Source organism: Notamacropus eugenii, chromosome 5 (assembly GCF_028372415.1).
Source record: "Notamacropus eugenii isolate mMacEug1 chromosome 5, mMacEug1.pri_v2, whole genome shotgun sequence".
Taxonomy (NCBI): Eukaryota; Metazoa; Chordata; class Mammalia; order Diprotodontia; family Macropodidae; genus Notamacropus; species Notamacropus eugenii.
In genome coordinates, this window is record NC_092876.1 from 335,908,270 (window position 1) to 335,933,584 (window position 25,315).

Sequence of the window (25,315 nt, forward strand, 5' to 3'; positions counted from 1 at the left end):
GCTCATCAGTTGGGGAATGGCTGAACATGCTGTGGTATATGTGGTATATGATTGTGATGGAGTACAATTGTGCTTTAAGAAATGACTAGAGGAGCAGTTTTAGAAAAACCTGGGAAGACTTATATGAACCAGTGTAAAGTGAAGTGAGCTGAATTAAGAGAACATTGCATGGAGTCACAGTAACACTGTGTAATGATCAACTATGAACAGCTTAGCTATTCTCAGCAATACAATGATCCAAGACAATTCCAAAGGACTAATGAGGAAAAATGCTATTCACACCTGAGAAAGTACTGATGGAGTATAAATGCAGATCGAAGCATACTATTTTCACTTTATTATTTTTGTTTTTATTTTTATTTTGGTCTATTTCTTCTTTCATAACATATGTAATACATAAATATGTTTTACATGATTGCACTATATAACCTGTATCAACTTGCTTACTGTCTTAGTGAGGGGAAACTGAGGGAGAGGCAGAAAATTTGGAACTCAAAAATGTTTAAAAAGTAATTGTTATCATTGGTCTTTACATGTAATTGAAAAAAATAATTTACTGTTAAAAATCTTGTTAGAAGGGAAAGCTCATTGGGTAGTACAAAGGGTTGCATTTGCCAATAAATATGATATAAAATGGAAAAGAATCAATTAAAATGCATAATAGAAATGGAAGGGTTTTGCTTTTTTTTCTGATTGCTACAGAGAGTATCCCAATAGTCTTGGAAGGTATTAAAGTTTCAGGTTGCACCAAAACTTTTGAAATACTCTGTATAGTCTACTTTCCTACAGTAAATTGAGGGATTTTTGTTTTACTTGGAAGCCAAAATAATACTTCTTGACAAGATACATATGTACATACATACATACATACATACATACATACATACATACATATATATATATATTTCGGTTTGATTTACCAAGTGTGCTACTTTGTAAGCTCCTACACGTTCTATTTGTCTGGATTCCTAGCACTTAGCATGCACTGGTTTCCACATGGTAGGAGCTTAATATTTGTTAAATTGAATTTCATTTGGATAAGTCATTTAATCTCAGTTTCATCATAAATGATTATAATCTTATCTAACCTATCTGCTTCACAGGATTGTTGCCAGGATCCAATGAAGTAATGTATGAGAAAGTACTTTATAAATTGTAAAGAATTATATAAATGTAAATTATTATCACTGACATAAATGGAGCTGTTTACATATTTCTGGCAATAACTCAGAGTAGTTATAACCACCTAAGGGATTTTTTAAATGGGTAAAGAAAATTTTCCATTTGAAAACTGTTAAGAAAATAATTCCATAATATTTAATTCATATCAAGAAAATTATTTAGTGCAATATTGCAAAAGAAAGAGATCCAAGGTTGGAATTTGGACTGTCTCTCACCAAAGAGCAAAGTTCAAAGAAATGTTTTTATAGATATAACGTAAGCTCTGAGATATTTATCTTGGTGGCTGATGAGTCACAGAACTTATCTCGTAGGTTCCCTCAGGGTTCTGTGTAACCCCAAGGGGTTTGGAAGTGTAATTTGCAGGCATATTGGCTCAAGTTCCCATTTCTGTAATGTATTTCATATATTATATATTATGAAATATATTTCCTATATTATATGATATTATATCATAGCATATATTAGCTAAAATTAAGTAGCTTTTAGAAAGGAGCATTTACTAAGGTGGTAATTGGTACAAAACATTTCCCCAAAAAGTCTGTGGCAAATTCTCCTACAAGTACATACTGAATCCAGGGGAAAGTGGGTTCAAGCTTACAGTGTATGTGATTAAGGATAACAGAGCTCTTGGTTGCTAGAAGTCTTTCTATCCTCATTGCAAGGTGCTCAAGAAAGATTAAATGATTTGACTTATGCAAAGTGCTTTGTAAACCTTAAAGCTACATAAATGCTAGTTGCTCTAATAGTATATAGCTCAGAGATTCCCAAACTTATTTGGCTTACCACACCCTTTTAAAAAAAATACTCAGTGCCCCCCTGGAAATCTACTTTCTTTAACCCTTTATTGTTTTATTGGGTTTTTAAAAGAAATTTGTATTATTTCAATATATATATTTTTTTAAAATGATGTATCTCAAATTTAATAATTTATTGTAAATTTGTGGATTTTTTTCTGCATTGAAATTTTGATGATGCAATATTGCATCATGTAACTGAACAGTATTGTATTGCAAACAAGTCATTATATACACATATTCTGGCAGAAGCGCACTGGACTTCCCAAAATGCACTATGTGCTTGCCTGCCAACACTTACGTGTTAAGATTTGCGGCAGACTTGGGCCACTGATCAGTTATAACTTGCATTTTCTGTATTTATTTGGAAAATAACGTAATCACTATGACTTTAACTCTGTTATACAACAGATAAGACATGTAAAAATGTTTTTTCAAAAATTTCTTCTCTTCTTTCCATATGCTTTCATTGCCCCTTATTTTTATTCAACACCCCACAATTGTACCCAAGGCTACTAAGGGTATCGCCCACTTTGGGAACCTAATTTCCAGGATTCTTTGTAGAGTTGGGAATTTCCGCTCCTAATATGGACCTGATACTCAGCTGTTCCAGGTTTGCTACCAGAATGCAAAAGGTAAAAGGACCACACATTAGTATTTTCAGTGCATTTCTATGAAAAACATTTACATATGTTGTAGTGGAAAGCCTATTGGACTTGGAGTCAAGAGACTGTGGTTCTCTGCCCCTTATTCATTGTTTGAATCAACCTCTCAGAGCATCAATGTCTTCAATCAAAAAAGGAAATGATAATATTTACACACCTAGCTCACAGGGCTGTGGCAAGGTAAGTGTTTTGTCCACCTGAAAGCACCACACAAATGTGTTATTTCAGTGTATTCATCTTCTCTTTTGGATTTAATGAGGACCTCTATACAGATGGCTCCCAATTCTCTCTCTCAAATCCTGACTCTCTCTCTTAAGCTCCAAATCCTAAATTTTCAACTGCCTTTTAGATATTTCTACCTAGATGCGCTGCAGAACTGAAAATTCAACTTGACCTGAATTAAAGTCCTCACTTCCTCCCCAAAACTACCCTTTTTCCTAGCTTTGATATTTTTGTTGATGCTACCATCTTTCTTCTGAGACAGTGATTCTTTCATCTCTTTCTTTCTATTTATATTGTCACTATCTTAACTGAAGCCTCTGTTATCTCTCCAAGGGAGAAAAATATTTGTAACTTTCCTCCCTATTCTATTTTAAATCATATCAGTGTGATATAGGAGAAAGTGCATTGGAGAACAGTTTAGCTAAATGAGACCTAGAAGACAGAGGTATCAGTAGCCCAGTGTTCAATAAATCCAATAATATAAGTAAACCTGGGCAATGACTGTCTATTTGATAAGAAATGCTGAGAATGCTGAAGTGTTTAGCAGAAATTAAATTTAGATAAACATCTTACATCATATTCCAAAATAAGTTTCAAACAGGTAAATGACCTTCAAAAATAAAGCCATATTATTAAGAAAACTTAAATTTCTTAGATCTGTAAGTCTAGGGAAAATTGGTAACCAAATGAGCAATAGAGGAGAACCCAACAGACACTGATTATATAAAAATTTTAAAATATTTTATGAACAAAAGCAATATAAACAGAATAAGACATTTAATTAGAAAAAAATCAATGTATGAAGTATCTTTGATGAAGGTCTGATATCCATGATACATGGGGAATTTGCATGCATATATAGAACAAGAAATATTCCCCAATAGATGAGTGGTCAAACCATATGATCGAACAGTTTTCAAAAGGAGAAATATAAACTATTAACACCATATGAGAAAATGCTCCAATTCCTATAAGAATCCTAATCAGTGTGAAGTAAGGGAAAAGGCACTGGGGAACAGAGCAGACCAGAAAGACCAAGAAGTAATATAGCACAACACATATTTACACAATGTTGGTGATAAAGAATGTAAGTTCTTGAGAGAAGAGATGATTTCATTTTTATCTTTGTACCCCTGGTGCCAGTCATAGTACCTGGTATATAGCTGGTGCTTAATGAATGCTTGTTGATTAAGTGGTGGGGCTGATTTGATCCCACTTTTCTGGAAAACAGTTTGAAGCTGGGCTAAAAAGGCATCTAAATTGTTCATATCTTTTAATTCCTGGTAGGCATATACTTCTAGAAAGTCAAACACACAAAATATACCAATATATTTAAAACAGAACTTTTATAATAGCAAAATGTTTAAAAAGACACTTAGAAACAAAGTGAGTTGTCATGGATTAGAGAAAGGCTTGTGAGTGTAATAAATTATTGCACAGTAGGAAATAATTGTGGGCAACTATGTGACACCGGAGATGGAGTGCCAGGCTTGATGTCAGGAAGACTCACATTCTTGAGTTCAAATCTGGTCTCAGACACTTGCTAGCTGTGTGACCTTGGGCAAGTCACTTCACTCTGTTTGCCTCAGTTTCCTCATCTGTGAAATGATCTGGAAAAGAAAATGGCAAACCACTCCAATATCTCTGAAGAAAACCTCAAATAGGGACATAAAGAGTTAGACATGACTGAAATAACTGCCCAATAGGAAATAATGAATATGAGGAATTCAGAGAAACTTGGGAAGTCTTGTTTGCCTAATAGAGAATGAAATAAGAATGAAAAGAACAACATACACAATGATCACATTCATATGAAGAAAAAAGCACTAAAATACATCAAAATTCTTTGTTGTGAAACAACAAAGATGATTATTCTTGACCTCAGAACACTGAAGATAAACACATGCCTCTCCTTGGTGGATATGGCAGACTGTGAGTAAAGAATGAGAATTATGGTGTCTGATGGAGTCAGTATCACAGAAAGACCAATTTGACAGCTCAGTAGAGAATGGATTGGAGTGGGGAGAGACTTAAGGGTGAGAGACCAATCAGGAGATTATTGCAATAGACTAGGTTTAAAGTGATGAGACCCTGCAATATGGTGGTTGCAGTATTAGAGGAAAAAGGGGGGCATATGATAGAAGGCACAAGGTAGAAAAGACAGGACATGATCATTGATTAGGGTTGGGTGAGAGAGAGGAGGGTCAAGGAAATCACCTAAGTCTTGATCCTAGGTAACTGGGAGAATGGTAGGACTCATAGTAACAGGGAATTTAGAAAGTGGGGAGGGTTTGGGAGGAAAGATAATGGATTCAGTTCTGGATATGTCGAATTTAAGACGTCAATGAGACATCCAGTTCAATATGTCTAAAAGACTTGAAGATGGACAAGTAGACCTTAGAGTCATTTGCATAGAGATGATAATTCAAACAATTGGAGCTGATGAAATTACCAGGTGAAATAGTATAATGGGAGAAAAGCGACAATGCTTTGGGGGATCCCCACGATTAGTATGTATGGATGAAGATTCAGCAAAGGTGACTGAAAAGGAGAGGGAAGATAGATAGGAAGAGAACTGGCAGAGAGTGATGTAATGGAACCCCAGAAAAAAAGACAGTATTGAGAAGAGGGTGTTTGACACTGTCAAAAGCTACAGAGAGGTAAACGAGGATAAGGAGTGAGAAAAAACCATCGGATTTGTCAAAGGTTGGAAGAGAGACTGCAAAGAGTTAAGAAGAAAGGAAGTAGAAACACCTATTGTAGATGACTTTCTCAAGGAGTTTAGTCACAAAAGGGAGGAAAATATAGTATGATAACTAAAGGGGATGGATGGATCAAGTGAGGTTTTTTTGAGGATGGGGGAGAAATGGACATCTTTTTAGGCCATAGGGAAAAAGCCAGGAGATAAAAACAGGTTGAATATAAATGAGAGGGTGGGGATGACAGAGAGGGCAATCTGTTGGAGAAGATAGGTTAGAACCAGATTACTTGTGCATGATGAGGATTTGCCTGGATGAAGGAGGACTTGTGGCAAATGACATTTGGGTAATGTGAGATGAGGGATGGGGGAGAAGAGGAGATCTCTGTAAATAGTTTTCAGTTTTTCCAGTAAAACGAGAGGCAAGTTGAAAGGGTGGGGATATGTAACAGGCTTGAGGAGAGATGAAAATATTTGGAAAAGTCATTATGGGACATTGAATTGATTGGGGGGTATAAAAGGATTGCCTTGCTGTAGTAAGGTACTAGCTGAATTTATGTGACATAAACTTGTAGTGTCAGAATCTCGATAAATATTAATTAAGTGACTATTATGTGCCAGGCATTGGAGATACAAAGAAAAGGTTCAAGACAATCCTTGCCCTCAAAAACTCACAATGTAAATGGGAAAGACAACACACAAAAAGAAGTTGAAAGTGATGGGGATATGACATGGTCAGGGGATGTAATGAAGACATGCAGTGGGGTAGGAAGTGATCTAAGAACATCTTAGTTACAGAGTTGATTTCATCTTGCAGAATGATGATTTTCTGGAGATCATCCAGGTAGAAAATGATGGAGGGGATATGGCTATGGAGGGGATATGGCTTCATTCAGTAACACATGAGTAAGAGAGTAAGTGGCTGGTGGGAGTAATCCAAGACTAGGGGTGTGGTAGGACAAGATCTTTGATAGGATTAAAGAGGCAAGGCACTTGAGAGAAGGGGACAGTGTAGAGTTGAACTGGTTTCTCCAAGGGGTCAAGATGGGAAAGGGAAGAGATGGTAGGCAGTGCAGAGGTGATGGCCAGGGAAACAACTGAGATAGCAGGAGGTCTTGATGGGGACAAAGAACAGAGTTTGGAGTTGCAAAGGAGAGGTGGAATGATAATAGGTTATGATCAGATAAAGGAATTTCAGAGTTTGAAACCCTAATGCCTAACTCTAAAATGGGACTTTGCTTTGTATATACCTAGATCATCAAAACAGAGGCACCCACAAGGAAAACACTTCAGAGAGGAAACATTCTGCATTTCCCCATCACATGGGTAGGAGTAGTTCCTTTCCATTGTCTGTGTGGCTGGAACAGGTGGCACCTTTATAACTAGGAAACTGGGACTGTCATTCTCTCTTTCTACCTATGTTCAGGAAGGGTAAAGGTCCTGTATTGTTCACCCATAGCATGGGCATCATGAACTGAACTAAAGAAGGGGAAGTATTTCCCTTCCTCTCACCCTTTTAAGTCCTATAGTCCTTGGGCTTTTAGTTTGATCTGTTTCATTTGTCCTTTTCAGGTACAGGCGGTGGTATTCCCACCAGACACAGACTCAAGTTACAGTGACCTTGAAGGCAGGATTCCAGGATGGATGCTGCTATCAGATTAACAAGGAAGCATTGAGAAGCCAGAGTGCCTAGGAACTGAGATCAAGGGGGACTCCAGTCTTGGAATTTGGTGTGACTGGGCTATGTTGTTCAGTTGTGTCTGGTTCTTTGTGACCCTATATGGGATTTCTTGCCAAAGATAGTGGAGTGGTTTGCCATTTCCTATTCTAGCTCATTTTACAGATGAGGAAATTGAGGCAAATAGGATTAAGTGACTTGCCCAGAGTCACATAGCTAGTAAGTATCTGAGGAAGATGAGTCTTCCTGACTCCAGGCCCAGCATTCTATCCACTGTGGCACCTAACTACCCAGACTACGTTATACAGGAACTGAACTAAGCTGTGAACATAATCTTCTTCTCCTCATCAGAGTTGTTGGTGTTGTTTTTTCCTCACTACTGCTAGTTCTTGAAGAGGACTATGGTATCAGGAAGGTGATGTCATGAAGTGAACTGGAAATAAGTGAGAAAAACTGAGGTGGTGTAGGAGGGGAATTATGCCACTCGTGTTGGGAGGAGGAGAAGAGTGACGTTTAATGTTTCTTCTTGTTATGCCTTTCAAGCAAATATTCGTTTGTTATAGCTACTTTGCCTGTTAGTGGTTAAATGGAACTGGGGCATACTATTAAAATTAGAGGAACACTACTAGTAAGGGCTTGAGCCAATAGCAGGGAGACAGGACACCCCCAAAATCCTCTTAGTGGCCCCACAAAACCCTGGAGGAGGAGAGAAATGTAAACTAGTTGGCTTCTTAGTCAGTTTAGGGCAGGGTAATTACTGTTACATATATAAACAATGAGCATCCATTATTTTCATTGAATTTTAAAATAGATTTTTATTGATTTCTTTTTATATCATCTATATTTTCCCTATATCCCTTTCCTTCCTTGCAGAGAACCATCTCTTATAATAAAGAATTTTATTTTCCTAGACTTTTAACTCTTGTACAAAGCCTTCCTATAGGAGGAAGAAAATCCAGGGTAATCTTTTTGAGATCATTTCTTGAAGGAAGGAGTGGTTAGATAGGTAGGAGGAGAAGCAGGAGAAAGTAATGTCATGAAAACCCAGAAAGGAGAGTATCAAGGAGAAGATGGCATTTGACAATGTTAAAGACTGCAGAGAAGTAAAGGAGGTTGGAGACTGAGAAAAGGCTATTAGATTTGGAAAGGTTCTTTCTGAGCAGCTCAGCTCTATTCTTACAATGACTTTGGATAAAACTTATCAGAGGAATTGAATTACAGTATTACCTGTAACCCAGGGATCCTCAAATAGTGGGTTCACATGGATCCAATACAAAATTAGGAGGCTTCCCCAAAAGGTAAATATACTTGTATGTCCATACTCAGAGTTTGTCACAAGAACTCTCCAAATATGCTCATGTTTTGGTTTCCAGAAATGTAGGAAACAAGGTCTACAGTTTCTGTACAAGCAATTTAAAGTAACAAATGTTTGTTGAGTAGGGAGCACTTATTTTGGCCCACAGAAAAAGCAAAAGGCAAAAAGGCTTCACAAGCCATAAATAGATGAAGCACCTGTAAACTCCTTTAGTTGTACTGAACTTGACGTTGCTAAAGCCAGCCCCCTTTTCAGTTGAGGTTAGATGTCGGGATGAAATAAGGCACTGGAAGGGACTGAACAGTTAACAAAGGAGGTTTATTTTGCTGTAACACTGCAAGTATATATACCAAGGATACAGGGACACTTAGATTGTCTGGACAAGGGACCCCTCTTCATCCCCATCCAGAAACTCACTTTGTCAGTCAATCATTAAGGCAGAGTAGTCTCTAGCACCCACCATGTCTGAGAGCTGGTGATTATGTGTGGCTGCCCAGTACCTTTTGTGTTCCCCTGACATCAGGGAAGTTGGGTCCAAACAGATTTGGGGAAGTCAGAGAAACTTTGTCAAGAATCCCCTGGTCCTATCACCACTCCAGCATAACCCACTGGTCCTACAGGATACCCACAGGTATCCCAAGGCTCATAGTATGATCCTTTAGTTTGGATTCCTTCTCTACCAGCTCTCAGAAGACCACATACCTTGTGGCTCCTGGACAAGCAGTTCCTTCCCTTTAGATTGACACTTTTTGAATCTCTCACCAGTAAAACAGAAGTCTTCTGCTGTCATATAATGTGGCCTTAGTCCCTTACTGATTCCTGGGCAGCCCTCTTCTCTTTCAAAGAGGTATAATGCTTAGAAACTCTTCTCTCTCTGGGCCAGGTTCCCAAATTCTAGAACCTAGGGTTACTTGAAGTGATCTCCAAGGCAGATGCTGCTCAGGATATCTCCCTGCATAGCTAGAAGACTATTTGTAGGGTCATGCTGCTTAGGGAGTTACCCTTCTTTACGCAGGAGTTTGGTATTTGGGAATATTGAACACAAACTTCTCTTTCAGATCTGTGTGGATAAACCCAGGTCTTTTTCTGCTACATTGTACCTATAGGAACTCTTGGAACTCACAATTACTGAAGCTGCTATTGTTTCTTGGACCTGAAAAAACCATATTCAGTTCTCTGAGGAAGGGAAATAGAAAGGGAAAAAGTCAGAAATTCTCCTGACTGTGTGATAGAACTCATGTGCTTCTCCTCCAAAACAGTTATTCAGATTCTGGTGCGTGTGTGTAGCTGGAACCAAAGGGGTGGGGCACATAACCTGGCTTCCCCCTAAAAGAATCCAGGTAAGCTCTGTGGAACTCTGGTCTGGCCTCCGTAAGGGCCAGTCCAAAGGAATAACTCCTCTGATAAGAGCTTTTACTCTCAAGAGTTCTAGCCAATCAAATAGTGTGTGTGTGTGTGTGTGTGTGTGTGTGTGTGTGTGTGTGTGTGTGTGTCCCGCTTGGGGGACAGGGGAGTCCCAGTCACTCAAACTCATCTCCTAAGAGGTACCCTAAGGTAGAGACAGAAGGTAGGATGTTGCTAGGTAGGTTGAACCACCACCGTCACCTTGACCAATAGCCCAGGATCTTTAAAAGCCTCAAGGATAGCTGTGCCACCCAAACCATCAGACCTGCTTCCAGCTCAGCCACCTGAGAGGAGAAATCATTGTGGAGAGGTTCCCATTTTCCTCATTATTGCCAGCAAGAACTGCTGACCAACTGAGACCACTGGTCTTGCTTCCAGCTTAGTCCCTCCCCCCTCTCTCTGGTTTCCATAGGCACAAAAGCCAGGCTAGATGCCACTGTTTCCCAGTTCCTTTCAACCTTTATGTTCCCCATGTCTATCCTCTCCAAAATTCTTTGAGGAGAAGGGGCCAGCGAACCCCAACAATGGAAGGAAAGGATGAAAGAAAGAAGCAAAAAAGGAAGAAAGAAAGGAAAGAAGAAAGGAAGGAAGGAAGGAAGAGAAAGAACAAAGAAAAAAAATTTAAAAAGCACTTATTAAGCTCTCATGTGCCAGGTATTGTGCTAAATACTGGTGATACAGACACAAACAAAAAAGAAAATATAGGCCCTACCCTCAAGGAGCTCATATTCTTTTTTCCCCTACTTAACAGTATTTTTTTCCAACTACATGTGAAGACAGTTTTCCATATTCACTTTGACAAGATTTTGAGTTCCAATCTTTTTTCTCCCTTTCTCCCCCCCCCTTCCCCAAGACAGCATGCAATTTGATATAGGTTATATATGTGCAATCATGTAAAACATATTTCCATATTAGTCATGTTATGAAAGAAGAATAAGAACAAAAGGGAAAAACCACGAGAAAGGAAAAAAGGTGAAAACAGTATGCTTCGATCTGCATTCAGACTCCATAGTTCTTTCTCTGCATGTGGATAGCATTTTCCATTATGAGTCTTTTGGAATTCTCTTAGATCACTGTATTGCTGAGAAACGTTAACGCTATCAAAATTGGTCATCTAACAATATTGCTGTTACTACGTACAATATTCTCCTGGTTCTGACTTCACTCTGTCAGTTGATGTAAATCTTCCTGGGTTTTTTTGAAATGTGCTTGTTCACCATTTCTTTATAGCACAATAGCATTCTGCTACATTCATATACCACAACTTGTTCAACCATTCCCCCGTTGATGGGCATCCCCTCAATTTCCAATTCTTTGCCACCACAAAAACAGTTGCTATAAATATTATTTTCATACATGTGGGTCCTTTTCCCTTTTTTATGATCTCTTTGGGATATAGACCTAGTAGTGATATGGTTGGATGAAAGGGGATGCACAGTTTTATAGCCCTTTGGCCATAGTAAGGAGTTCACATTCTAATGGGGATACGTTTTTGAAAATCTAGAAAGCAGGAACAGGGCCAGAAGGAGAATGAAGATGGACATAGTCCCCTCCACAAAGTGTGTGTTCGTCCTTCGTTGCCAAAGAAGACCATGCCATCAGAGAAATGATGACGTGACTTGCCCTTGACTTTGCTTTGAGTGAGGGAGGGCTGTGCAGGTCGCCAGCCTCACTTCTCCAGAGCCATCCGAATCAGTGACCAGACATTCATCAGGATGACTGCAGATGATCCTGATTCCAGATCCAGGTCCACTTAGCTGCCTCTCTGATAGCAGAAGGGGGTGACCAAACAGAGGGATGTTCTAGGGTGAGGAAGCCCCAAGCGCTGAGAGAAGTTTCAGCATAAGACAGCATGGTTCAGAAGTCTGGAAGCCAGGCTGGGAGGGGACGGAGGACCAGATTGGGCTCCCTGGACAAAGTCTGTAACTACCTGCCACCCACAGAGCAGGCAAGCCGGCCAGAGCTGAAGCAGCGAGGTGGGAGGCAGCACTTGCCAGGCATGTAAAGCTTTCACCACCGTGCGCCCAGGACCTCTGCCCAAGAACTTTGGGAAGAGCAGCGCTTCCAACCCACCGTCCTGGGAAGCAGCCAAGACCTGCGAAGATGCTGCAGCCACAGTCACTAAAGACCTAGAAAACTCTGGTCCCCGCAGTCCTCGGAGCCTCCAATGGCTCAGCATCCGATGTGGTTCTATCAGGGGAATGACTTTGAAGAAGAACCGTCGCCATCTGCTTTGACGCTGCGCCCCAAGGACCAGGGCATCTTTCCCCCCATCTGCCCGTCTTGCAGCTGAAACCATCCCCATGCATTGTTCCCCCGTTAGAACGGGGCTCTTTGAGAGCAGGAACGGGCTAGCTTTTCCATGTGCCTTCCCAGTGAAGAGGAGCACAGCGCTTCCCCCCTAGTGAGAGCTTCCTAAACGCTTCCTCGTTCGCTAGGGAACCGCAGCTGGACGCCCAGCCCAGGAACGAACGATCGTCGTCCTCGCAATACTCCTCTCGGGGCTGAGTGGCTCGTCCAAGACCCCAGACAAAGGCTCTCTGGCCGGGAAGCGCAGCGGTGCCAGCTTCAAGCAGAGAACAAAAGGCTCGCTGTGGCCGGCCCCCCCTGCCCTCTCCTCTTCAGTCCCCATTCCCACAGGCAGTCCCGGGATGAAGGCCTCTGGCAGCTCCAGGGCGCCGGGAGGATCTCGGATCCTCTGGGGAGGCCAGGATTTGCCCCGGCTGCTTCCACGGGCGGGGGCGGGGGCGGCGCCCCGATCTCCTGCCCACTTCCGCAGGCTTTGGTGGGCCGAGGCCAGAAGCGCTCCTCCCTGACTCCCAGGCTCAGGCTTCTCGGCTCCCTTTATCTCCCAGTCCTCCTTCTCGTCTAAGGGATATTTCTTAAAGCGGTTCAAATGTGGCTTTGGAGGTTTCTGACGCCCCGATTTCTGGGATCCTCCCTTGGGGAGGATTGAAGGGTTACCTTATTATAGAACGTCAAAGTGGGAAGGGAGCTTAGAAGTGACCTTCCCTGGCCGGGCTACAGTCCCTTCCTCTCCTCTCCCTCCCTCGCTCCCTCCCCACAGATGACAGATGAGGAATCTGAGTCTCAAGGAAGGGTGTTCGAATTTATTGAATGAGCGGATGGAGAAGTGAAAGGATGAGTAAAGGGTGCTGGCAGGAATGCACGGAGGAATGGAAGGCACGTTGTTTTTTTCTATCACACGAGTCCAACTTCTCGCAAAGAAAAGGGCTCAGGAGGACGGGAGACGCAGCACAGGTTAGGGAAGAGGGAGGCGGCGGCCAGGGGCCCTGCTCGGGGGTTTGGCGAGAAGGGAGACCAGCGCTCCAATGGGAGGGGCGCCAGCTCTGCTTCTGCCCACCCCGCCGGCACCGCCGGGGGACCCCTTGCCGGGAGCCGCCGGACTCCCGTCAGGATGCCCCGCGGAGCACGCCGGGTAGCCAAAGATGTAAATCACCCCGCGCTAAAGAGAAAAAAAAGCGAGGCCGAGTGTCCGTAGCGGAGGCAACCAATAAAGCTTTTCGAATTTGAAACGGAAAGAACCGGCGGCGGGGCTACCGAAAGCAGTCCGGCCCAAAGAGGGCGGACCCGGTCGCTAAGGGGGCTGGCAGAGTAGCGTACTTAAGGACTAAGGAGAGAAGGGGGGAGTGGGAAGGGCTGGGTGGGACGCCTGCGCAGAGCATACAGTGGGGCGGGGAGGGGCGGGGCCCCTGCAGAGGGAGCGAGAGGCGGGGCGAGCAGCGCGCTTGCGCCGAGCGTGCGGCGGGGAGGGAGGACTTGTGTGTCTGTGTTGTTGTTCGGCGGCGGCGGCGGCGGCAAGATGGCGGCGCACGGGGGCTCTGCGGCCTCCTCGGCGCTGAAAGGGTTAATCCAGCAGTTCACCGCCATCACGGGTAAGAGACGCGGACACGGGAAGGCGGAGAGCGGGCTCGGGAGCGGGCAGCCGGGAAGACCCGGGCTTCCTCCCTCCGCCCTCTCGCTCCCACTCCAGGCTTCCCTCTCAGCTCCCGCCCTCCCTCCGAGGCGGCGGCGGCGGCAGTGACGGGGTCCCGGGGTGAGGGCGCGGGCGCGGGCGCAGCCTCAGCCTCGGCCCCTCCCCAACCCCGTGCCCCCCTCCCCCCGTCCTTCCCCGCCGCGGGACGAGGACGCGGGGACCTGCCTCTCGTTTCCTGGGAGCCGGCGGATGGGGCCTGGCCGCGCTCGGCGAGCCGGGGCCCCGGGGGCGGAGGGAGGGATCGGGCCCCGCACCCCGCCGGCCGCCGCCCTCAGACTCCTTTGGCCTCGCGGGGGGGCCTACCCCTTCCCCATGCCCCGCCACGGTCGCTCCACTCCGGTAGGGCGGCGGCGTCCGTCCTCCCCCGGGGGCTCCCCAGAGCGGCCCCCCAGACCGGGGGGGCCCCGGGCCCCCGAGCCCACATCCTCGACCCCTGCTGGCGCAGGCCTCCGCCGAGAAGGTAGTGGGGGAGGGGCAGCGACGTGAAGGGGGCGGGGGGGGGAACCACCGGGGAGGCAGGTAGCGCTCGCGGGTTTGGGGGGAGGGGGGCAGCACCTAGTGACCCTTCCATGGGGGACCCTGAGCAGTGAGGGGGGGGGGGGCCGTGAAACTTCCCCCCCCAATGTAGCGACGGAAGGATAAGGATGATGGTGATGCGGCCTTGTGCTGCTCCGGGGAGGCATGGCCGCAGGAGCGGCTGCAGAAAGGGAGCCCTTGGCAGAGTGACGGTGTCCGCAGCCCCGTACTCGGGCCGCTGCTGCGGGTCTGCACCTCGGGGGAAGGACGCGTTCGGGGCACCCTTCCCCGGGGGTCCAGAGCCGTTTGCCATCCTGCCAACCGTCCGCGTCCTGTTCCTTTCTAATGGTGCTGAACTTTTTTTTTTTTGCATGAGTTATTAGAGGGGCGGAGCAAACGGGGAAGTTCTCTGTAAAGTGATTTGAGGGAAGAGTGACTCCATGTGCCTAAGTGTAATTTAACAGTTCTAGTGATTTTTTTTTCTTTTTGTAAGGAGGTCAGACGTAAGTAAGTCTGTATGCTATCTGTGAATCGCTAAAAAGATGTTTGCAGTGTTGAAAATGTTTCTTCAGGACGCATTTGTTGAAGCTTTAGTGGTCAAGCAGGATCTTACCACTAAGAAAAAATGCCCATTGTTTTGAAATTGGGAAATTATCGGACAAGTGTTTATAACAAGTTTTTGAGCTTTTTTTTTTTTTTTCATTTTCACCTTGCTGGCCGTGGCTTTTAGAAAATTGAGGTCAGTTACTTTGTCGTATGACTTCAGTTTTCATCAAGTAGAATTTGTAAATGAAGTAGGTCTAAGAACTAGATGTTATTTACAAGTGATATTGTGATGTTTAGTGATTATTTGTGATAAATATTTGAGAAAAGTCTTCCAAATGTATTTGCAGATAGGTATATATCTTTTTTTTAAAAAAAGTATTTTGAAACTAAGAATGGAGGTAATGTATTTGCAGCCTGTCTTTGTATTGAGTGGGTCATAGCTGAGTGAAGGCAACTGAAACAGTGAGTTAAGAGTGGATGAACTTGGTCCGAAAATTGGAATCAGATACTAGCTGTGTAGTCTTGTCATCTTCTCTCCGTCTGTTTCCTCATCTGCAGAATGGAGATAATAGCACCTATCTCCCAGGGTTGTTGTGAGGATAAAATGAGGTAATCATTTGTAAAACCATTTATTAGGTCCAGGAATGATTTGATCTATTATTAGTCATTTTCTTATTGAAACAATGGTAGAGTAGAATGAGTGCTGGATAGACTTGGTTGGACACCAGACTCTATAACTTAATAATGGCCTTGGGCAAGTCATTTGATTTCAGTGTCAACATCTGTAAAAACTGAGTAATTATACTTTTTTCTAGTTTTTTAAAAAAATTTCTTTTTGTTTTAGAAAAGTACTTTTCAAGCCTTAAATGTAAGTAATTGTCAAAATTTCTTGGTTTAATTGTAGATGTTACCTCAGTAATTTTAGGTGTTTTTATTTCTTGGGGATTTCAAAGTGTTCCTTTTCATCATCATTTCTAGCGCTGTTTTAGTTACAGATAGATAGCAACACATAGTAATTTCCTAAAAGGCTGGCACATTGACAAGTGACTCATCTGGTTGCCCTAGTTCTTTTTCCAATATTGTCTCTTAATGTAATAAGTATCAGAAACAGTATAGCTATGAAAGGACTTGAAAAGTCAGAAATATTCTGCTGATGTGATGTTGTAAAACTGTGATGTTTGATTATTTTATTTCCCAATTATGATTGTTGGATGCTTTTTGCAGAGTCATTAGGTTAATTATGAATATTTTTGCCACAGCCATTAGAATATCTGTTACCAAGAACTTGACATAGTTGCATTTAACCAAAATTAGTTAAATTTAGTTTAATCCTGTGTGTATTGTGGATGTGCTTTTTAAATGAAAATATGTGTTTATTTAATAAAGCAATCAGTTGTATTAAATATTAAGTTGTAAGTAGTTTAAAAAACGAAATAAATTCTGTTCCCCCTGAGAAACTTAAAATATTAGCTTTTGTAGCTAACTTATTCTTTTTTTCTTGCTGAAAAAACAGGATAGTAGTATTTCTTTTTAAAGATTTCTTAATTTGTAGTGACTATATCCTAAGGAAGAAAATATTTTTATATATAGCTTTAGAAACTACTTTTCTTGAATAATCACCTACGTAGCCAGAATGCACACATTATGGTTACCTTTTCCTACAATTAAAAATAGGTTCTTATATCATTTATTGTCAAGAAAATGACCTAGTGACAGCACATAGTCTTTTGTGACTTAGAAAAATTTTCAAAAAATGGACTGTACAAATGTAAAATAGGGAAGCTGAGGCATTTCATGTGAAAAAGATCTGGAGATTTTACATGATTTCAAGCTCAATATGAGTCAGTGTGACATGGCTGCCAAAAAACTGTAATTATAAATATATTGTCCAGAATAAGCAAAGTAATAGTGCCTCTGTACTTTGTGCTAGATAGAATATGTTTGCAGTATTAGGTTCAATTCTGGGTACCAGCTTTTATGAATGATGTTGAGATGGATTGTGTTTAGAGAAAAGTGACCAGGATTGTGAGGAAACTTAAAGCCATATGAAGATCAGGTAAAGGAACTGAGTATGTTTCTAACCTATAGAGAGATAAGGCTTGAGTGGGGCTGTGATAAAGTGGTAGTTTTCCTCATCTATAAATGGACCTTATAGTTCTCCCAGAATTATTGTGAAGAAAGCTTTGTCCATAATAAAGTGTCATAATGTGAGCTGTTATTAATAATTATGTGAGTGGAGAAGCTCTATTGTTCAGACTGTGAAGTTGGAACAGTCAGTTGAACTCATCGTGTGTGCGCGCATAACCTACATATTAGGCAGACACTATAGATGAAGAGAGGACTGGATTTCCTTTGGGAATTTGTGGAGGGCAGTTCAAGCTTCTCCATGAAACAAAGTTTATACTTTTTTGTTTTCAGATTTTTATAAATGATCACCCTCATTTCCAAGAATATTCTGTCTTAGCCCCTCTTTAGGGAGCTAACCTTTATGACAAAGGGCTCATGTTAATTGAATTCATAGATTGCCATAATCTCTGAAGAATTACATTTCCAGGCCACCTAAAGCTCAATGAAGAAAGGGACATGGTGGACATAAAAGACTGTAACCACAGGATTAATAAAGAATTACCCAGGAGAACCAGGGTAAAGAATATCATTAGAAAGCTATGACTAGGAGGAAAAAGTGGTCCAATAGTCTTATTATAGTAAGAATGAGGAATGGCATTGGATAGCCCAGGTATTCCATTGGTGTCTACCGTATATCAGTAAATCTAGAAAGAAGCCCCCAGTATGTTGGGTGAAGCCCCCAGTATGTTGGGTAAAACCCCTGTGGTGTTCACAAGACAAGAGTTGATGGGATTAGGTATAACTGGGTAGTAATCTGCACCATTGTTGATAGTATGCACCTCAGTGGATCTGTGTGTGAATCCATTAAAGAAGTATTATGGGAAGGGAAATTAAGCTTATTCTGCTTGAGCTCTAGGGGAGTACGTATGGGGTGTATTTCAGAAGCTCACAGTATAAATAAGAATTTCCTAATAATCCGCAGCCTCCAAAATTACATTGGGTTTCTTCATGAAAAAATGAATTTCCAGTCACTGGTGGTGATCAACCAGAGACTTGTCTTGATTTTATAAGGATCATTTGGTTCGTATAGATGTTATACTAGATGACCTTTAAACGTCTCTTCCAAGTCTAAGTGTTGTACGATCCCAGAAGAAAGCAGCAATAAAATTATTATTTTGGGAAGTACTTAATAATCTTTTTTCAGATGTATCTTCCTAATTGTTTTTCTTGGGCCACTATTAGAGTGAATCTGCATGCCTTGAGCACATAATGTATGGCTGGGGAAGGGAGGACATTTTGGAATTAAAATTGACTGTGAATAATCAAGAGTTTCTAAAGAGATTAAATGTTTGTAAAACAGAGAGAACAATAACCAAAGCTCATTTGTTGGTAATAATTTTTGGAGCCATTTTGAGTAAAGTCCTATTAATCAGCATTTCTTCCTTTTCTTCAAATGAAAGCCTAGCTTTTAAGTACAAGCGATTCCCTGAACCTGAATGTTTAGTGCACTCTAATAATGAACTGTGACAAATCACATCTGCATTTACTCATTGAATTCCAGAAGTCTCATTTATGCTTGTAAGTACAAAAATTCAGCCTGATTCTTATGACCCTATTTTGTTATAGCACTCAAGATGGTAGTATTTCTTCATGGAGTTAAAAATGAGTGCTCCAGAGTGTGTTGAGGTGTTCCTTTGAAGCTGGAAAACAAGAGAATATTTTGAATGTTCCCCCAAAATTAGAGAATTGTGATAAAGGTGTCAAAGATGATTTGGTTGAGGGCAAGAAAACAACTTATAAGAAGGCAGCTTCAATTCTGATTCAATCATTACCTTGCAGAAGTGCAACTTCTGCCATATGGTCCAAGTGATTAGCTGCTGTACATTTTGTTGCACCTTTATGAAAAAAAGGTAAATGACAGGAAATCAGACATAATGCATTTTATTAAATAAATTTTAAGGTGTGGGTTGATATTTCAGAGAAGTTCAGTATCCCAGACTGTACAGCTACAAACACTTAATAATATTGTGACCCTGGGCTAGTTATTTAACCTGTGCCTCAGTTGCCAAATAGAGATAATAGCACCTACTTCCAGTGTTGTTAAGAGGATCAAAGGATATATTTATAAAGTACTTAGCACATAGTGAGTGTTTAATAAGTGCTTATTCTCTTACTTCCCAAATAACTGATCAGCTAAAAAAATCTTATCAATAAAAGGTATTTAATATACTGTTTACTAAGACAAAGAAGTATGCAATATATTTTATAAATATTTCCATTTCAAAAAGTTTTAAATCAAACATGTTGACACTTAAATAATAAAGTTTAAATTACTCAGAATGGCTGATTTTTGTATTATCATGTGTTAGGTACATTGACTTTTCATTTAAAAATGAGGTGTTTGGATTAGATGGCTTCCAAGGTCCTTTTCCAGCTCTATGTCTACAATTCTTCTATTTTTTTTGTAAAGTAAAGATTAAATGTTATCTTTTTTCTCTTTTTGTTGTAATATATGATGGATTTAGCTGTTGATGTGATTTCAGCATTATGGTATTATATATGCTCCTTGTGGAATTTTATAGTAAAGTTAATTCAACAGTGAAATGTTAATATTTTATTATTTCAGAAAAAAGTAGAGATTCTTCTAGTTCGAAGTTTGGCATGTTTCCTCAGCACCCTTCCTTATATCAGTGAGATTAGACTCCAACAACTTAGAAAGATTGAACATTTTTTCATTCCAGTTGATGTGGCTCTGTGGAATATGTGTAAAACTTTACTTCCTCCACTTGCAGTTTCCTATTTTTTGTGTTGTTTTGTTATTGATGAAATATCTTGGAATCTGTTTAAAACTCACTTTGATCCCATTGCACATATCCTTAGTCTTCATTTAGATTATTACAAGATATGTTTGTAAATATATTTAGAAATCAGTTTAACTTCCAAGATAGATTAGTGTTGGTCTAGATTGCCCTGATGTCAGAAGCTCCAAGCCACCTTTTCTTAAAAATAAATTTTTATTGATATATTTTGTGTTTAGGTCATTTTCATGTCATTTTTTCAGTATCTTTTCTCCTCCATACTCTCCCAGAGTGCCATCTGTTTTTATGATTTGATAAGAGAGGGATAAAGTTTGGCAAAACCAAGCAACATATTGAAAAAGTAAAGGAGAAAGTAGGAAGAGGAAATCATTAAGGGTTTCCATGATATGGGGCATTAATTAAAACCAGAAGTAAGCAAAGGCATTTTTATAGTATATACATACTATTCCCTCAATAAGTTAATTTAAAGCTTTGCTCAGATACACTCTTTAGGAAGGGGGCCATCTCCAGTCATCCTGATCTATATCTTATCACTGACCCCAAATGGCTCCAGAGGAGAAAGTGAGTCTGGTGACTTTGCATAGCCTTCCCTCACTTAAATCCAATCCACTTGCAAGTCATGGTATCACCTTCCTGATGTCATGGTCCTCTTTGAGAACAAATGACAAACAACTCTTTAGGAAATGATTTCACAAAGTTGTGAGAATTAAGTGAAATTATGTAAAGAGTTTTCCAAATTTTAAATGCTTTATAAATGTAAGCTATTATTTAAGTACTTGCTGTATTGGAATTGTGAAGTACTCGTTGAGAGTAAGAAATGCATATGAACTTTGTTTCTTCCCACTCCAGTTCAGTAGTCACAGTTACCAAAGTGATATTCCTAATGCACAGATGTGACTATATCTTTGCCCTGTTTAATAAACTCCAGTGGCCTCTTAATACTTTTAGGGCAAGATTTTTTTAACCATTTTTCATGTCACAGATTCCCCTCCCCTTTCTTAAAAATCCCCAAATCTTAATGTAATTTATTTATTTTCTGTTTTCAACATTCACTTCCACAAGATTTTGAGTTCCAAATTTTTCCCCATCTCTCCCCTCCCCCCAAACCAAGATTGTGCACCCCAACCACCTTTTCCCCCACTCTGCTGTCTCTTCTGTCACCCTTCCTTCTTCCATTCCCCTCCCCTCTTTTCCTGTAGGGTAAGATAGATTCCTATACCCCATTGCCTATACAACTTATTTCCCAATTGCATGCAAAAACAATTTTTAACATTCATTTTTAAAGCTTTTGAGTTCTACATTTTTTCCCTTTCTCCCTCCCCACCCACCCTCATTGAGAAACCAAGCAGTTCAGTATAGGTCATACATGTGTAGCCATGCAGAACACTTCCATAACAGTCATGTTGTAAAAGATTAACTACACTTCTCTATCCTGTCCTGCCCTCCATTTATTCCATTCTCTCTTTTAACCTGTCCTCTCACAATAGTGTTTGCTTCTGATTACCCTTTCCAGCAATCTGACATCCCTTCTATTATCCTCCCTCTCCTATCCCCTTCTCCCTGCCCCCCCCCCCCCGCCTTGCTGCAAGGTAAAATAGATTTCCATGCCAAATTGAATGTGTTATCTTTTTATTCCTTCCTTAAGTCAAATCAGATGAGAATAAGGCTCACTTATTTTCTCTTACCACCTCTTTTTCCCCTCCATTGTAAAAGCTCTTTCTTGCCTCTTTTATGTGAGATGCTTTACTACATTCTACATTTCTCTTTCTCCCAGGACATTCCTCTCAACACTTAATTTTATTTTTTAGGTGTCGTTCCTTCACATTCAGCTCACTCTGTGCCCACTGTCTACACATACACACATGCATACACACATGTATGTATATGCACATACATATGCCTATACATATATAATACACACATATATATTCCTTCTAACCATCCTAATACTGAGAAAGGTCTCATGAGTTACAAATATCACCTTTCCAGTAGGAATGTAAACAGTTCTACTTTAATAAGTCTCTTATGGTTTCTCTTTCCTGTTTACCTTTTCATGCTTCTCTTGATTCTTATATTTGAAAATCAAATTATCACTCAGCTCTGGTTTTTTCAACAAGAATGATAGGAAGTCCTCTATTTCATTGAAACTTCATTATTTTCCCTGAAGTATTATATACTCACTTTTGCTGGGTAGATGATTCTTGGTTTTAATCCTAACTCCTTTGATCTCTGAAATATCATATTTCAAGACCTTTAATATCTTAATGTAGAAGCTGCTAAATCCTGTGTTATCCTGATTATATTTCCACAGTACTTGAAATTGTTTCTTTCTAGCTGCTTGTAATATTTTCCCCTTGACCTGGGAACTCTGGAATTTGACAGCAATATTCCTAGGAATTTTCCTGTTGGGATCTCTTTCAGGAGGTGATTGGTGGATTCTTTCCATTTCTATTTTACCCTCAGGTTCTAGAATATGAGGGCAGTTTTCCTTGGTAATTTCTTGAAAGATGATGTGTAGGCTTTTTTTTTTATCATGGTTTTCAGGTAGAACAGTAATTTTTCAATTATCTCTCCTGGATCTATTTTCCAGTTAAGTGGTTTTTCCAGTGAAATATTTCACATTGTCTTCTATTTTTTCATTCTTTTGTTTTTGTTTTATAATTGCTTGATTTCTCATAAAGTCATTAGCTTCCATTTGCTTTGTTACAATTTTTAAGGAATTATTTTCTTCAGTGAGCTTTTGGCCCCCGTTTTCCATATGGCCAGTTCTGCTTTTTTAAAGCATTCTTCTCATTGACTTTTTAGACCTCTTGCCATTCATTGGCTTAGCCTGTTTTTAAAAGTATTATTTTCTTCAGCATTTTTTGAGGTCTCCTTTAGTAAACTGTTGACTCATTTTTCATGATGTTCTTGCATCACTCATTTCTTTTCCCAGTTTTTCCTCTACTTCTCTTGATTTTCAAAATTCTTTTTGAGCTCTTCCATGGCCTGAGACCAATTCATAATTTTCTTGAAGGCTTTCCTTGGGTGTAGGAGTCTTGACCTTGCTATCTTCCTCTGGTTGTATGCTTTGATCTTCCTCCTGTTGTATGCTTTGATCTTCCTCATCATAAGAAAAATACCTTTCACCAAAAAAGTAACCTTCTATAGTCTTATTTTTTTCCCCTTTTTGGTCATTTCCCCAGCCAATTACTTGATTTTTGAGCTCTTTGTGAAGTAGAGAGTGTACTGCCCCAAGTTTCAGGGATTTTGTGCTGCTGTTTTCAGAGATATCTCTAGGGACCTCTAAATTCTCAGTTCCAAGTGGTATGATCAAAAGAGAAGTGTTTCCTAGTCTCCTGGCATCCTAGTCTCCTGACCTGTGCTCTGCTCTGTGAGCAACCACAAGCATTCTTTTCTGCCCTGGAACTGTGAGGAGGATTCCCTCTCCACGACTGCCACTGACTCTGCCATGCCAGGGCTCTTCCTCATCTCACACCCACCACCCAGGACTTTGACCTAGATCAGCTGTTTGATTTTCCCCACCCTCTGTAGGCTCAGAACTCCAGAAGCAGCTGCCACTAGCCCTGGGGCTGGAGCCAGGGCCAGGTAGGACCAAGTTACTCTCCCACTCAGGTGAGAAAGTTTTCCTACTGACCTTTGAAGTTGTCTTTGACATTTGTGGATTGAGAAGTCTGAAAACTGCTACAGTTGCCAGTGGTTCCGCACCTTGAGGCCTGCTCCAGGCCTATCTGTGCTGTGCTGGGCTGTACTCCACTCAGATCCCTGTGCAATACACCCTTCTTGTCGGTCTTACAGATTGTTGTGTGCTGGAAATCTATTTCACTCTGTCATTTTATGGCTTCTGCTGTTCTAGAATATGTTCAGTCATTTTTTTACAGGTGTTTTGAAGGATTTGAGGGGAGGTCAGGTAGGTCCCTGCTTCTATCCATAGATTCCTTTGACAAACTCATGGAGCCCCTTCACAGTAATGTTTTTTAAGTCCATAAAACAAAATTCATAGAATTGCAAAGGAAACCATTTTTATTGAAATAAATACATAATTTTTCCCCACTTAAATATACAGACCCTCTAAAATTTTTCCCCTAGGTTAAGAACTTCAGTCTGTGATCAAATACAAATTCCTCAGACATTTAAAGCCTTTCATAATTTGGCACCAGCCTACCTTTCTGGCCTTACTGTATGTTATTACTCTTTATGTCCTCTGTAGTCCAGCCTAACTGACCTTTTTTCAGTTTCTGACATTACATCTCATTCTTGGTATATAGATGTCCCATGCTTGGAATGCTCTCTCTTCATCTCTGCCTCTTAAATCATTTTCTTTAAAGTTTAGTTCATGTGCCATTTCTTACATGAAACTTTTTGTTATCTCTGTAGTTAGTTGTTAGTGCCTCTCCCTCTCTGTGCCATTACTTTATATTTATCTTGTATGTACTTAGTACATAGTTGTATGTGCATATGTTATAAGTGTATAAGTTTGTTGAGGCCAGAGACTTTTATGTTTGTGTATCTCCAGTGCCTAACATAGTACCTGATGTATAGAAGGCTCTTAATAAATGCTTTAGTACAGATAGGTCCTACTCATGGGAATAACAAATCCCAGAGTATTAAGATTCACACTGTTGAAGTTACAACTATGTAAGATATGGTAATTGGTTTCAGGCCAAATGGCAGTAATACAGTGGAAATTTGAATATTGACAAATTTGACTATTTTGCTGGTGAGGGAGAAAAGAGTGTAGAATTGTCTCCAGGATAGCTAATAGGGGAGATTACAAAGAAATTTCATCTGTTTAACAGTTTACTTTGGAAATGACCCTCGCAGTCATACTACCTCTATTTTGTATACATGCCATAATGATGATGATTGTATTATAATTACTGGTATTTTTATAGTATTGTATAATTTATAAAGCTCCATAGTTTCCATTTGGTTCTCACGAAAATTTTGTAAGTAGACTATATGGAGGCATTATTATCCTCATTTTATAGATAAAGAAACTAAGCCCAGAAGGTTGTTTTTTACCAGCATCATAAAGCAAGGAAGGAGCAGTGTTGTAATTAAAATTCAGGTTTAGATTATTGACTTCTATTCCGGGCTTTACACATCTTTTGGCCTTTCATAAAAGAGTATAGGTACAGCCAGAGTTAGAATGTTCATTAGTGGTAGAATCCTTGTTTAATAGCATTATACAGTCTATAACAGCTTTGCTTTGTAGATTATATTCAGCTAAAAGTTGAGTATAACAATTACATTCACAACCCTCTTGTCCATTTAGCAGTTGCTTCTTTAAAGGAATTGTGTTTGGTTCTTTTAATTTGTTTTTTGCTGCACTCATTGTGTATGATAACTACAGGAAGGTTACTCTCTGGAAATCCCCATGAAAAGAGAAAACTGGATACACCACCATGC

At 40.6% G+C, this 25,315-nt stretch overlaps 1 protein-coding gene across 2 annotated transcripts in view; it reads left to right on the forward strand.

The window, feature by feature from the left end:
* Positions 1–13,710: 13,710 nt before the first annotated feature.
* UBXN7 (UBX domain protein 7) overlaps positions 13,711–25,315 on the forward strand; it is a 42,450-nt gene continuing 30,845 nt past the window's right edge. The window contains exon 1 of one of the 2 annotated variants that reach the window (XM_072613668.1): positions 13,711–13,854. In XM_072613668.1, the coding sequence (XP_072469769.1) occupies positions 13,782–13,854 (73 nt within the window). In that variant the 5' untranslated portion in view covers positions 13,711–13,781. Of the gene's footprint in view, positions 14,416–25,315 lie in introns of both variants that reach the window. The other variant, XM_072613666.1, reaches the window with a different exon arrangement.